Here is a 17,319-nt window from a genome sequence, read left to right as displayed (position 1 = left end):
CCCCCAATGCAATACTTTGATGTTCAGCAGAGTCTTATATCCTCTGTATGCCCTCCTCACTCACAGTTACAAAACACCAACAAAAAGTATTTTGCTCTAAAATAATGCTATTTTTCTGCAGAACTCTTTGCATTGTCACTACATTGAAGTGTTGTGTTTGAGCGTAATAATTTAGGAAAAATCTGTTAAATAATGGTATTTTTCTCTAAAATAACACATTATTACTGTAAGTCTGCAGACATTTATCTTTAGTTTTACGTACGGAGTTTTTCATACTTTACAAATTTATTATTGTACATCAGAAAAATAGTATATCAACAGTATATTACTATAGACTGATTTGACTGTTCCCAAAAGAAAAATAATTTATAGCATGAAATGACTGAAATACACCTGAAAGGACTCTGATTTTGTTTTATTTTTATTTATATGTTATTTTATAGCATAACAGACATTTATAAACTATGAAATACTGTGTTTTAATCAATTTTGACTGTAAAATCTAGTCCTGTATTTTTACAGTTATTTCACATAGTTCTGTGTTACAGTGTTTGACTGTAATATACGGTATCCCCAGTGTTTTTACCGTTTTTTATCATCACTGAAGAGAACCTTCACCCAATCATCAACAGTTCAATCCTTGTGATCCCTAGCAAAGAGTAACCGGGTCTCCCTCTATCTCTTGTTGATGAAAAGCCTTTTCCATGCCCTGTGCGACTTCAGACCAGCTTCAAACTGTCCTTGCTGAAAAAGTGACATTTCTCGACAATCCCCACTCATTTTTAAGGTCCCTGGAGGTCTGACAACGGTTCCTGACACAGGAACGGATGGGTGAATGGTCAACTTGTGGGGTAGAGAGATGTTTTCTGCCCTGACCAGTTTGCAATTTGGTAGTATCATGTTTGGCTTGCTTTTTTTGATGAAATGAACGGCTGTCTTGGATATCTTCAGTTTATTGGGTACCTGTCTCTCGTTCATCGTGATTTCCAGCAGTGCCAAGATGCCTGCCTTTGTGTCTTCACTTGATTCTTTTGTTTTAGGCATTATGTGAGAGCTGACAACTTCTGAGATGTGCAACAGCTTTAATGTACGCAGGTAACCAGTCTTGGCCTTTGCATGTGCAGTGCTGCTCATGACATGCAATAGTCTCTTATATACCCTGGGAATACAAAAAGGCTTGTCAAAAGGCATGTCAAATAGGACGCAAAATATTATGTAACCAGCTGTATTTTTATTCATAAATCACACGAGAACAGTATCCTAAGCTCATTTCTACATTAAAATCTGTGCCACTTCCAAAGCAATGTTGATAAATGAGGGGCTCTGTGAGGGATCAAACTGTTTTTTTAGAATGATTAATTGATTGCAAGCATTTCTTTAGCATCATTGGTGGAAAAGGGAGTCTACTTTTACGTATGTCTGCAAAATTTGCATTATTTGTTTATGTCAATGGTTTGAATATCCACAGCAAAACAATGCTGCTCCATAATACCAATGTCTCTAGAATGAAGTTTTTCTAGACCCTACATCATCATGACTACAAGTTATTCATTCAGTCCATTTGTTATACAGTCCATGGTGTCAATTTACAGCCATTACATTAACAATCAAGTCTCATTTAATGATTTCTTTTTGTTTTGTATTTCAGTATGAAACAGATGGTCAATTTGTACCATCTGAAAGTCTGCACCATGCTTCTCTGCCTATCCACATTTGTCTTCATGTTCATACTGCTCAACAGGAACCTTCTGGAGGTGAGAACTTGATTGAACTGGACACACTCTTAAGGTTGACCATGGATTGATTAATTAGTATTTGTCAAGTTACAGGATATAATTTGTGTGACATGACAGTTCTGTGGTAGAAGAGGAACACTGTGCTATTAGTTTGCTAATTAGAGCCTGGGTCTGTTATTGGTGGCATTGCTTGTCACTGGATGTTTTATAAGGTAGGACATGACGCCTGTCACAAGGTCCTGAACATCAAGATGTGTTGACACTGAACACTTATCTTTTTAGTTTACGTCAAAGTCTTATAAACCTTGCTTTTTCATATCGTAGGTCCTCTAGATGAGGAAAAAAGCTAAAATGTTAAATTTGATGTGTTCTTTGTACAGTTGTTTGATGTTTCTTTGTTACCATCTTCTTTCAGATTCACTGCTGGTCAAAGCACAAAGACAACTTCTTCAGCATCCAGAGAGTTACCACTGATCCCCCCACGCTCCAGGACTTCTGCACCTTCAAACCACTGTCACCTGCAGACGCTCTGGAGGAACAACGTATATTAGATTCTATAGCTTGGCCTGAAGCTCCACTTCCAGCAGCTCATCTTTCATTTGAGCAGACCAGTGATCCTGCACACAGCACCTTCAGCATTCTCCCGCGGAGGGGAGGAGGAGAGTGGCATGTTGGAGATCATCTGGAGGTTCTGATAAAACTACACGACTTTCAGGGTCAAGCCAAGAAGACTGGAGGAGATTTATTAGTTTCACGGTTGCACAGCAAGTCACTGGGTGCAGGTGTGGCTGGGCGAGTGGTGGATCACCTTAATGGCTCCTACTCTGCTGTATTCCCTTTACTCTGGGAAGGAGACGCACAGGTTGAGGTACAGTCAAAAGCTCTCTGCACTAGAGTTTCTATTCCCATAGATGATGCTAAATGCTTCTTAATTAAAAGTTGTCTGGGTGTTTTATTCAAGATAATCTTAACTTCTCCAATCGTGTTGTGTGGTCTATTAGCTTAATAATCTTTTAAGGCTGAGCTTACTTACCAGTCTCATTAGCCTCCAAGTAATTTTTCGTGATGAACCTTTTCTGAGGAAATAAATGCTCACCTAACTCCAAGCTGGTCCTCTTAGTTTTCAGAAGCTCTTTGTAATACTTTGCCTTAAACTTCTTCCAGCGAACTAGCTTAATACCTTGCAAGCTGGATTCTAACTTTACCAGGGCCCAAAACCTATCAAGCCCTGGAGTGTGTAGCTGTTTGTGTGCCGTGCCTGCTCTGCACTTCATAACAAAACATAACATAACATAACATAACATAACATAACATAACATAACATAACATCACATAACATAACATAACATAACATAACATAACATAACACAACATAAACTAACATAACATAACATAACATTACAAAACATAACATAACATAAACTAACATAACATAACATAACATAACATAACATAACACAACATAAACTAACATAACATAACATAACATTACATAACATAACATAACATAACATAACATAAACTAATATAGCATAACATAAACTAACAACATAACATAACATAACATAACATAACATAACATAACATAACATAAACTAACAACATAACATAACATAAACTAACATAGCATAACATAAACTAACATAAGATAACATAACATAACATAACAAAACATAAACATAACATAACATAAACTAACATAACATTACATAACATAGCATAACATAACATAACATAAACATAACATAACATAAACTAACATAACATTACATAACATAAACATAACATAACATAAACTAACATGGCATAACATGACATAACATAACATAACCTAACATAACACAACATAACATAACATAAACATAACATAACATAAACTAACATAACATTACATAACATAAACATAACATTACATAAACTAACATGGCATAACATGACATAACATAACATAACATAACCTAACATAACACAACATAACAAAACATAAACATAACATAACATAAACTAACATAGCATAACATAACATAACATAAACATAACATAACATAAACATAACATAAACATTACATAACATAACAACACATAACATAACATAAACTAACATAACATAACATAACAACAACATAACATAACATAAACTAACATAGCATAACATAAACTAACATATGATAACATAACATAACATAACATAAACATAACATAACATAACATAACATAAACTAACACAACATTACATAACATAGCATAACATAACATAAACATAACATAACATAAACTAACATGGCATAACATGACATAACATAACATAACATAAACTAACATAACACAACATAACATAACATAAACATAACATAACATAAACACAACATAAACATAACATAACATTACATAACATAACAACACATAACATAACATAACATAAACATAACATAACATAACAACACAACATAACATAACATAACATTACATAACATAACATAACATAAACTAACATAACATAACATAAACTAACATAGCATAACATAACATAAACTAACATAGCATAACATAAACTAACATAACATAACATAACAAAACATAAACTAACATAACATAACATAACAAAACATAAACTAACATAGCATAACATAACATAACATAACATAACATAACATAACATAAACTAACACAACATAACATAACATAACATAACATAAACTAACATAACATAACATAAACTAACATAGCATAACATAACATAAACTAACATAGCATAACATAACATAAACTAACATAGCATAACATAAACTAACATAACATAACATAAACTAACATAACATAACATTACATAAACTAACATAGCATAACAAAACATAACATAACATAACATAACATAAACTAACATAACATAACATAAACTAACAAAGCATAACATAACATAAACTAACATAGCATAACATACCATAAACTAACATAGCATAACATAAACTAACATAACATAACATAACATAAACATAACATAACATAAACTAACATAACATAACATAACATAACAACATAACATAACAACATAACATAACATAAACTAACATAGCATAACATAACATAACATAACATAACTTACACTAACATAACATAACATAACATAACATAACATAACATAAACTAACATAAGATAACATAACATAACATAGCATAACATAAACTAACATAAGATAACATAACATAACATAACATAACAAAAACATAACATAAATTAACATAAGATAACATAACATAACATAACATAACAACATAACATAACATAAACTAACATAGCATAACATAAACTAACATAAGATAACATAACATAAGATAACATAAACATAACATAACATAACATAACATAACATAACATAAACTAACACAACATTACATAACATAGCATAACATAACATAACATAACATAACATAACACAACATAACATAACATAAACTAACATAACATAACATAAACTAACAAAGCATAAAATAACATAAACTAACATAGCATAACATAACATAAACTAACATAGCATAACATAAACTAACATAACATAACATAACATAAACATAACATAACATAACATAAACTAACATAACATAACATAACATAACATAACAACATAACATAACAACATAACATAACATAAACTAACATAGCATAACATAACATAACATAACATAACTTACACTAACATAACATAACATAACATAACATAACATAAACTAACATAACATAACATAACATAGCATAACGTAAACTAACATAAGATAACATAACATAACATAACAACATAAACATAACATAACATAAACTAACATAACATAACATAACATAACATAACATAACATAACATAAACTAACATAGCATAACATAAACTAACATAAGATAACATAACATAACATAACATAAACTAACATAACATTACATAACATAGCATAACATAACATAAACATAACATAACATAACATAAACTAACATGGCATAACATGACATAACATAACATAACATAAACCAACATAACACAACATAACATAACATAAACATAACATAACATAAACATAACATTGACATAACATAACATTACATAACATAACACATAACATAAACTAACATAACATAACATAACAACACAACATAACATAACATTACATAACATAACATAGCATAACATAACATAAACTAACATAACATAACATAAACTAACATAGCATAACATAACATAAACTAACATAGCATAACATAAGCTAACATAACATAACATAAACTAACATAACATAACATAACATAAACTAACATAGCATAACATAACATAAACTAACATAGCATAACATAAGCTAACATAACATAACATAAACTAACATAACATAACATAACATAACATAACATAACATAACAAAAACTAACATAGCATAACATAACATAACATAACATAACATAACATAAACTAACATAACTTAACATAACATAACATAAACTAACATAACATAACATAAACTAACATAGCATAACATAAACTAACATAAGATAACATAACATAACATAACATAACATAAACATAACATAACATAAACTAACATAACATAACATAACATAACATAACATAACAACATAACATAACATAAACTAACATAGCATAACATAAACGAACATAAGATAACATAACATAACATAACATAAACATAACATAACATAACATAACATAACATAAACTAACATAACATTACATAACATAGCAAAACATAACATAAACATAACATAACATAAACTAACATGGCATAACATGACATAACATAACATAACATAAACTAACATAACACAACATAACGTAAACATAACATAACATAAACATAACATTGACATAACATAACATTACATAACATAACAACACATAACATAACATAAACTAACATAACATAACATAACATAACAACACAACATAACATAACATAACATTACATAACATTACATAACATAACATAAACTAACATAACATAACATAACATAAACTAACATAGCATAACATAAACTAACATAACATAACATAACATAACATAAACTAACATAACATAACATAACATAACATAAACTAACATAGCATAACATAACATAACATAACATAAACTCACATAACATAACATAACATAACATAAACTAACATAACATAACATAACATAACAACATAACATAACATAAACTAACATAGCATAACATAAACTAACATAAGATAAGATAACATAACATAACATAACATAAACATAACATAACATTACATAACATAAACATAACATAACAAACTAACATAGCATAACATGACATAACATAACATAAAGTAACATAACACAACACAACATAACATAAACATAACATAACATAAACTAACATAGCATCACATAACATAACATAAACATAACATAACATAAACATAACGTTACATAAACTAACATAGCATAACATAACATAACATAAACATAACATAAACATAACACAACATAACATAACATAACATAACATAACAGGGTGCACAGACATTGTCACACAGTGTAACATTTGACAGAACAGTACAAAACATCATCTGCCTTTTCATTCATTAATTAAAATTAATTAACATGTATAGCACTTTGTGCTGCATTTTTAATGTATGAAAAGTGCTTTTTAAATAAAGTTTGAACTTGAATTTGAAAATTAATGTTATCTTTATTTTCCAGTCTTCATGACATTTTTATTTTTCAGAATGTTTTTATCTTTTAAACTGCTCTTTAAAATATTCTTTTAAGGTGTACATCGGTCTCTACTCACCTTTCTTCAAAATACATTTTTTGCCAAATATTTCATACATTTTTTATGGTTTTCCTTTTCCAATCACTGTACATCAAACTGCACTTTATTTGTCCGAAAGTGCCATTTTGATGAAAGTTGATTGATTGTTGACAAGAGGCGCACATCTTAATTGTTCTGTATGACAGCGACCTTTACACAGCCCCAGCCACGAGAGCAAGCAACCATTAACTGGCATGTAAAAGCAAGCTGAATCCCAGGCGAACCAGCACAACAAATGACTATTTAACATTGTTAGCAGTCTCTGCTAACTTACCTGTACGGGTAACAATGAGAGGAGAGGGATGAGGTGACCAAGAAGAGGAAAGGGGAGGCTGCCCCTATTCCCTTCCAAAGAGTGCCCCCTGTGAGGTCGCTGACTGACAGTGACTCTAAGACAAACAACCGATGTTAAAACATGGATGAGACACCATCCTGCTACATAAAAGTTCTTCTTTGATAGAGACACACAGGAAATGAACAGACGGAGACTACACCTGCAGACCATATAGGTGTAAATATTGGTAATCTAATTCACTGACATGAGTGCACTGGCTAAAACCCTGTTTTTTTTTCTATCAGGTGATATTTGTTCACCCAAGTGAGGCTGTCACAGTTCTGCAAAGGCTGACCAGAGAGCAACCTGACAGGATTCTCTTCCAGGCCCTCTTCCAATCAGGCTCACGCTCTGAATCTACCATTTGTAATGTTTGCCTACGTCAAACCAGCCAGCTTCAGTGCAACTTCACTGACCTCCGCACTGGTGAGCCTTGGTTCTGCTACAAGCCACAGAATCTGAGTTGTGATACCAGGAAAACCTCTTCTAAAGGGAAATACACCCAAAACCTTAAAGAGGGAGAGGAGAAGCTCTTCCAAGGGTAAGAGTGCACCGTGATCTACGTTTTATCTCAAACAAACAAACAAAAAAAAATCACTAATACTTAAAACAAATTGATGGTTTGCAATTTATTTGAGTCAATATTTTATTTGAAATAATGGAAAAAAATATCAAATGTTCAATCTAAGAAGTGTATCGTTTCATTAAAAAAAGAGTGATTCGGCTAAACAAAATGTGTATATCTTCAGCTTTAGCCTGGTCTTTAATTTTTCTCATTTTTTATTGTGTAGTCACGTCTTCTTTCAAGTCCCCGCCCTTCCTCTGTGATTGTGATCCCTGTTACTAACTTTCAAGGGTATGCACATGACATCACAGCAAGCAGGCGTCACTGGGGTTACGCTCACTGAGTGATAGAAAGAGGAAGATGAGTGGCAGCCTTGGCTTAAATACTGTCTCTCAACTTAAAAAATATAAATTAAAAAATGGCTACAGAAAGACAAAGAAAAGAGAAACGGATGGATCGCTGAAATTTACAGAAAAAATCCAGACAACGATAGCTGGGTCTGTGGTTCCCATTTTGTGTCAGTTAACTCTACTTTTTTCTGTATTTTTGGGTAAATTCATACCTTGAATTACAGAAGCTCTAAATGTTAACATATTTTATCTAGCCATCTTTTCCATAACTGAAACGTTTCTGTCTTTATCTGTGTAATTATGAATCTTGTGCTTGACATGATTTGTAAACTAACTTAAACTGATGCTAACCCAGTTTTCTAGATAAGGGGGTAATTTAGCACAAAGCAGTTGTAGCTGTGCTGTATTAAGTATTTGATATTAACTTAACTAAAATACCAAAGGTACAATTAGATAATATGTATACTTACTTGGGTTAATACACTGTGTACTGGAAATTGAAGCATAAAGACCCTTTTGTATGATTTGCTTTCAGGCTTTGCATTGTGTATTTTCCCAGCATTGAATTTAGGTACATATAAATGTCAGGGTACGATTTCTGGCCATGTCAAAGTTGATTTATTTTCTGGTGTGGAAGCAACACGCTACCGTACAGTCCAAATAAAGAGGCAGAGTAATTCAAGATAATAAAAGGTTTACCCCCTGGTGTTTTGGTGTGTGCATTATATATGTTTTTGTTTCTTTTTTATTTGTCTACTGTCCTTAGGTTTGTCCTACTGTACTAAGTGTCTTGTATATATGTTACCATCAACCTGCCAGAGGGTCTGCAGATGGAAATTAGCCCAAGGCTATATAATCTGGCATATTTACATTTGTAAAAATGTTCATTAATATGCCCTGTTCCCTCTTAAAATCAATCAATCAATCAATCAATCAATCAATCAATCAATCAATCAATTGGATAGTTAATTATTTGCATTTGTTTTCAGAGGAGTCAACATGAAAGTCTACATTATGGCCTCAGGATCTGACAGTGTCACTGTGTTGCCACCAAGGGAAGGTAAAACAATGATTCTACTTCAGTTATTGTCTATTATCAAAATTCAGAACAAAATGTGCTCAAAATCCTAAAAAAAAAAAAATTTGCTCTGTACTTTTGATGTCATTTTACATGCATGTTTTGTTTGTGCAAGGCAATGATCTCTTCACATGCAAACATCAACAAAACCCTCTTTAGAGTGTTCTAGGTCAAGTCCACCTGATGCAACTAATAAAACCCATCATTCATTGGTTGTATCAGGTGGGCTCATGACATCCCCAGATTTGCAAATATGTCCTCTTATAGGCAATTCAGGGGGACTGTCGCGGTCATTAAAAGTGAAAATCTATGTTGATATTTGAGGAAAAAACTTGCTAACAGTTGTGTCAAGCTATTTAAGTTTTAATTTTTATTTTTTATTCCAACAATTTGGAGTTAAGTTACAAGTGAACCTTTGGGCTTTGGTTATCTGCCTTGATCAGCAGTCCAGTTAAAGTAGAATACTACCAGCAGAGTAGACTCCAAACTCAACCTTTAAAAGGAAAATGACAGGGTGCTTTCCTGGTCTGTGCAATTACTTGTCCTCAACCCTGAAACCCTTGTTTATTGATAGAATGGGCTCTGTTCACAATACACTTCTCAAAAAACTAAAGGAAACACTTAAAGAACACATCCTGGATCTTGATAAATGAAATATTCCTGTTGAAATGTTTTATTTATTAGATTGAGGAATGCCTTGAGAACACAACAAGGTTGCAGTCACACTGGCCAGTCAAACCATGCCGCACCACCTTTCCCCGACTACAGATACAGCCAGCGGTTACACTACTCTAATATGAACCAGACTTTAGGCACACATGGTCAGTACGTCAGAGTGAAGGGTCTGTTTACACTAAACATGACCTCATCAGTCGGCACTATGACACATAGAGAGCACTGCTACAACTTTTGAGACTTTTTGGCTTTTGTCAAGTGGTTTTGGTCTGACACAGGGCTCTTTCAGCCCTGCTATTGTTTAAAATGATTGTTGAGAGGAACAGTCGCAACAATCATACGTTATGTATAATACCTCATGTCTGTGTGCTTGTGCTCATGCATGAAGTGAACCCTAAAGTTCACCCCTATGAAGGATACACTGAAAAAAAATGTTTTCTTGAATTAACCCAATTTTATTAATTTTAGCAGTTGCACGCAATATCTTTATCTAGAGCTACATAATTTATTTAATCTTAATTGTACATGTGATCTTTAAATTGTTTGAAATTAATAACATTTGTTGTTGTTGTAACTCAAATACACTTAGTAGATTTTACTCAAATTTCCTAAGAGATCACAACTAAACCCATGTTCAAAAACCGTGAGTGAGGAGGGAATGCAGTGGATATTAGACCCCGCTGTACATTAAGATGTTAACCTGCCAAGGGCACAAGCTTTCTGTGCTTCACATGGCATGGACTTGCTGTCTGTGCCCTGTGGCATGGACTGTGTACCTTTAAGCATTTTTGATATTTTAAATGTTAATAAATAAGATGGGCTGAAGCTATGATCGGAAATGACAAACTGAGTTTTGTCTTCAGTTACATTCAAATTATCATTACTGAGAGAGTATTTTAATTGGAGCCCTCACTGTCATGGAGCACAGACAGCCAGGCAGCCAGGACAAGCAGCCTTTGCCGTTGAGCACAGCCAGGCAGCCAATGCCATGGGGCACAGCCAAGCAGCCAGCCAGCCAGCTAGACAGCCATTCAATCAGCTAGTGCAGTGGACCACAGACAGGCAGCTTGATCATGCCATGGAGCACAGACACACTGTCACTGCATGGTATATTAATGTGCATCAGGGTCTCATATCCACAGTGTTCCCTCCTCACCTATGGTTTTTCCTTTTGGGTTTCGCAGATTATTGAGTTGAAAAACTTAAAACTTTATGTTGGATTAATGCAAAATATTGATTTGAGAAGATTAAAAATATATAATTTATTTGACTTATTAAGTTGTGTCAAATGAACTTGTTAATTTCATTTCAAAGAACTTAATTTATTTAGGTGTGACCAATTGAAGCAATTAATTTAAGTTGGTCCAACTACTTATTTTTATTAGTTGATATGATCCACAAAAATACATTGGAAACCTTAACTTAAATATTGAGTTGGATTAATTAAAAAAATTACATCACTTCAACTGATTGACAGACTTTTTACAGTGCAGGTTATCCTCTGGCTCTGCTCTCTGATGAATAGGGCCTGTTGCACATTACTGCCACCTCCTGCTCTGGAGAGGTGTTGCAGATGGGATTCCTACCTAAACCAATTAGGTTGAGTTAACATAAAGTGATCTTGTTGTTTTAACAATTTTGCACATGTTGCTGAAACAACATGATTTAATCACACTGATAAAAATTTCCTGCCCAATCTACTTAAAAAAATTGAGGCAACTTTTTGCACAATTTATTTAGGTATCAAAAAGTAAATTTTTCTTTGTTAAGAATACTTGATTATTTTTGTACATGAAAAAGAAAACTCAAGTAATTCATACTTAATTTTTACTGATTAAATCTAACAAAACTAGACTTTGCACATGGGTCATTGTAATTTTCAAAACTGTCAGGTGACAAATTATCATACACTCAAAAAAAAGAGTCATTGGAAGAACATGATTTTATCATGGTACCTATATTCCATTAAAACAAACCAAGTTAAGTCAATTAATCTTGACTGTGTTGTTTCAACATTATCAAGTTGCTTTCATTTAGCAAGATCCCAATTTTTTACACCAACTAACTGTAAAGGTGTTGTGTGAACATAAAGTACTGGTGTTAGTATTACTTGTTTGCAACGTGTTGGTCCAACTTAATTTGTAAAGTTTGTTTCAACATATCCACTAAGGTTGGACATTTGAACCGTGAGTGAGAAGGGTACACAGTGGATATAAGACCTTGCTGTACATTGATCTGTGATATACGTTGGTTTGGTTAAAAGCAGCATAGCTATCTGTGCACCACTGCATGGACTGACTGTGAAATCTTACAACACTTAGGTATAAACTTGGCCAACAAAGCACAGCCTGTCAACACATTTTGTTTTATTACCTAAACATAGTGTAAAAATCTCTAGGTACATGGGCTGGGCCACATGGAGCACAGGCCATGCCAGTTTAGCACAGATCACAGGTCCATGGCAGTCCCGCAGAAACAGCCAGTTCGCGCCTAACAAGCACAAACATTTGGTCCGCACCCAACGAGCACAAACGCCGGTCAGTGCCAGTGCCAAACAGACAGCAAGTCCACACCCAAGCACAGACTGTAGGTCCACACTAGTCAAGCAAGACCAAAGATGCGCACTTGAGGAGCACAGACAGCTTGTCCACGCCCGTCATGTACCATCTCACTGAACAGTAGGGTCTCATATGCGCTGACTTCATTCCTCACTCGTGGTTTCAATGAGCTGTCACAACAAAAATTATTCCATTCGTTTTGTAACAATTAATCAAACAAAGGTTTACATAGTTATGTCCAGACAACACCCGGTGACAGCAAGTGGATTGTTAGCTCATCAGGAACTTGCACCCTTCAAAATGATGCCCACATTATCCAGGTTATCCTCAGGCTCTGCTCTCTGATGAATAGGGCATATTGCACATTACTGCCACCTCCTGCTCTGGAGAGGTATTGCAGATTTGATTCCTACTTGAACCAATCATGTTGAGTAAACATAAAGCAATCTTGTAGTTTCAACAATTTTACACATCATGCTAAAGCAACATGATTTAATCATGCTTAACCACTAAACATGAAATAATCTAGTTTAAGCTACAAGTTTTACTTATGTTGGTTGAACAAACACCCATGCTGATTTTTTTGAGTGCATGTTTAACCACTGAACATGTAATAATCTAGTAGGAGCTACATGATTTATTTATACTGACTGAACAAACACCCATGTTCCTTTTTTGAGTGTGCCAAAGCAGAGAAGTGAATCAAGCCCAAGCACGGCATGCTTGCGGTCACACTGGGCAAACAAACTTATCTTACAATGAGTCTGAGGAGCTCATCCCAGTACCCAATGGCAGTCAGGGTACCTGGCAGACCTGTGCAGCCCTCCAAGGAAATCACTGATCCACTGCCAAACTGGTCATGCTGGAGGATGTTGCAGGCAGTAAAATGTTCATGGTTTCTGTCACATCTATCACATGTGCTCAGTGTGAATCTACTCTTATCTGTGAGAAATACAGGGCGCAAAACATGCACATTAGTGGGCTGCTGGAGGTCATTTTGTTGGCCCCAGGCAGTGATCCCTCTGTTCCTCTTTGCACAGACAGCAGTCCTGCTGCTGTGTTGTTGTCCTCCTACAGCCCCCTTTATGTCTCCTGGTGTACAGGTCTGTCTCCTGGTATCTCCTCCATGCTGCTGACACTGTGCTGGGAGACACTGCAAACCTTGCCACAGCACTGATGTGCCATTGACATGCCGTTCTGGATAAGATGCTCTACCTGAACAACTTCTGTGGGCTGCAGACACTTCTGCGTGCTTCCTCCAGTGGCAAAGGCAAAATGCAAAAGTGACCAAAAATCAGCCAGAAAAGATGAGGACAGGGGAATGGTCTGTGGCTATCACCTGCAGACCCATTCCTTTTAGGGGGTGCTTTGCCAATTGCCTCTCATTTCCACCTGTTGTCTGTTCAATTTGCACAACAGCAGGTGACATTAATTCACAATCACTTTTGCTTCCTCACTAGACAGGTTGAAATCTCAGTGTGGCTGACTTGGAGTAAAATTGTGATGATTACGTGTGCCCCCCTTTTTTTTTGAGCAGTGTTAGTGATTTATTAAATAACCCCATCCTTACTTTTCTGAAGGTAAAACCAGGTACGATGGAAACAGAGGAAAGTCTGAAGTCTCTGGGTATTACTATCAGGGTATGTGGCGAGCTCTAGATGGCACCAGAGTTCGACAATTCAACAACTTCTCTGCCATTAGTCAGTGTCTGAAAGGCAAAATGGTCCACATGTATGGAGACTCCACCATCAGGCAGTGGTTTGAGTACCTTGACGCTTCACTACCAGGTAACTATTGTAGAGATTTCAGGAAGCAGTTTGATTTGTTTTGAGTCACACCTTCATCTGTTCCCTCTGTCAAATTTTCAGATGCTAAGCAGTTTGACCTGGGGAGTTCAAAGCAAGCAGGACCTTTTATGATGTCAGACTCTGCAAACAACTTCTTGGTAACATTTCGCTGCCATGGCCCTCCTCTTCGCTTTGGGACCTTTCCTATCAGCCAGATGCGTTACATTGCAAATGAACTTGATCTTTTGAGGGGTGGCCCCAACACTGTTGTAGTGATTGGCATCTGGTCTCACTTCAGCACTTTCCCAATTGAGCTCTACATCAGACGGCTGCAGAACATCCGCAGAGCGGTGCTTCGTCTGTTGGATAGGGCTCCAGAGACACTGGTGGTCATCAGGACTGGAAACCTCAAAGCTCTCACACTGTACGAGACCATAACAAACAGTGACTGGTTCTCGAGTCAGCGTGACAAAGTGCTCAGAGCCATTTTCAAAGGAGTCAATTTCCAACTGGTTGATGCCTGGGAGATGGTTCTGGCCCACCGCCTGCCACACAGCCTCCACCCACAACCTCCCCTTATCAAGAGTATGATTAATGTTCTCTTGTCCTACATGTGCCCCAAAAAGTGACACTAGTTCAGGAATATGGAGATTTTTGGTTTAAAAAATGAAAGAGATATTAAGCTCCTGAAAGTAAAAACTGAGGTGTGGTTGGTGGAAAAAGTGTGGATTAATTTCTAGTTGCTTCCTCTGGATCTCAAGTTAGGGACATTGATTTTTTGTAGGATTAACCTCCACAGAGAATAATGTAATATCCTGATTCTATTGGTCAAAGAGAAATTGTTAAATCAAACCTTGTGGGCCTTTGTGTAAAGGTGAAGGATGTGGCCAGACCAGTCTGTCATAGGGGCTAATCCACTCAACACCAAATGTACCTATTTTGTACATTTAGGGGACACTTTGGGAAACACAGCGCCTGTTTCATGAAACTTCTCTGTCTTTTTCTGGGGGAAAACTTGGTTTCATTTTTTTTTTTGAAGTAAGCTGATTCAAAAAATGTTTTAATGGGTGTTGACAAAACAATGGGTGTGAATGTGGGTGTGGTGTCACAGTTCACCAAACTTATCAAGAAGTTACTGTAACTCAAACACAGAAGGCCAAAACTGCCTCGAACTTGAAATGAAAGATGAGAACCTCATTCTAAAAACTTTTGTATGAATTATTGATATTTGGGACAAAAATTGTGAGTTAGCCAAGTAAATTTTAACAGTTGTTTTCTTTGACAGACTTCACAGAAAATGGAGTTAGTGTAAGTTAATGCAGGACACGGAAGTCATATGCTGCCAGGCTGATGTTCAATCTCTAACCCCTTTCAACCAATCACAGTATGTGTTTAACAACAAGGCAGGGTATTTAAACCATTTGTTGCGGCATACAGTTCAGATTGGTGTTTGGCTCTGTTGTTTTGGGGGTTTGCTATGCACTCCCTGGAAAGCTCGAGCAGGCTGCTCGGCTAACCCAGGGAGTACCCTGAAAAGCAGAGAGTTGGTATTTGTGACACTGAAGGCTTTAACTCAAGAAACAAAACCCTTCCTCAGTTTTCCTTCTAACTTAAGCCCACAAAGTAAGTGTACATCTGCCTTTCATATAATGAATTCTAATTGACGTCATTTGTGTTTGACTAGTGAATGTGTACAGTGACTAATGCATGTTCAACATTTAAAAATCAACAGCATTGTTGAAAGCTAACAGCTTAACTGATTCTAAAGTCTGGGGAAAGTGGCATTATAACAGAGCTGGAAAGTTTCTCCTGGTTGGTTTGTGTGATCTTTGTTAATGTAAGGTTAACAGCAGTCTCCTTTATGCTCACTTGTCACAGCTACACCAAAACAATAGCTGTAACAGGAACTGCAACACTCAATGCTAACTTGAAACTGTGGTCTCAACATTAGCTCATATTACATTTGTTACGTTTGATTTGACATAATAGGAAACAGAACAGATGGCTCTGACTGTAGGGTGTGGTCCAGTCTGAGTGAAAGATGATACAGTTTAATATGTTTGTCTTTTTCTGTCTGTTACAACAAAGCTGCTAACCGAGAATAGAATCAGAAGAAGGACATTACTGAGGATGTTTATACTGCAGCTCCTGAGAGTGTCTGAGCATCTCTGTAGAGGAAAAACTTTTTGTCGTTCCTGATCTTCCTGACCAGCCAACAGCTTTTGCTCACTTGTTAGAGTTAAAATAAAACAAATGTTTTACATTTACATGTTCCATCTGTAACTATTTAAATATCTGTTGGGAATGTATTTGTCCCAGATGATAAGATTTTGTTAGATTATAAACTACTGTGTACTTTTTCCAGATTATTTTACCTACATGTATTTTACAAATTTAAGTCAAACACATTTAGA

At 35.1% G+C, this 17,319-nt stretch overlaps 1 protein-coding gene across 1 annotated transcript; it reads left to right on the top strand.

The window, feature by feature from the left end:
• Nucleotides 1–1,691: 1,691 nt before the first annotated feature.
• On the top strand, nucleotides 1,692–15,534 carry LOC141784951 (NXPE family member 3-like). Its single transcript, XM_074662942.1, has 6 exons — nucleotides 1,692–1,754; nucleotides 2,152–2,604; nucleotides 8,138–8,433; nucleotides 9,797–9,867; nucleotides 14,699–14,905; nucleotides 14,987–15,534. Exons 1-6 carry the CDS (start codon nucleotides 1,692–1,694, stop codon nucleotides 15,532–15,534), a joined length of 1,638 nt encoding a protein of 545 aa, XP_074519043.1.
• Nucleotides 15,535–17,319: the final 1,785 nt, after the last annotated feature.

The sequence above is a fragment of the Halichoeres trimaculatus genome, unplaced genomic scaffold (assembly GCF_033239565.1).
Source record: "Halichoeres trimaculatus isolate MK-OKI-2021-1 unplaced genomic scaffold, fHalTri1.1 fHalTri1_scaffold_2, whole genome shotgun sequence".
NCBI lineage: Eukaryota > Metazoa > Chordata > Actinopteri > Labriformes > Labridae > Halichoeres > Halichoeres trimaculatus.
This window is presented reverse-complemented; position numbering and strand designations above follow the sequence as displayed.

Excerpts from the sequence above, each read along its gene's own strand:
- LOC141784951 (XM_074662942.1), top strand. The coding sequence starts at position 1,692 with ATGCTTCTCTGCCTATCCACATTTGTCTTCATGTTCATACTGCTCAAC. Across the intron at positions 1,755-2,151 it reads TCAACAGGAACCTTCTGGAG|ATTCACTGCTGGTCAAAGCA; the intron begins GTGAGAACTTGA and ends ATCTTCTTTCAG. Across the intron at positions 8,434-9,796 it reads GAGGAGAAGCTCTTCCAAGG|AGGAGTCAACATGAAAGTCT; the intron begins GTAAGAGTGCAC and ends ATTTGTTTTCAG.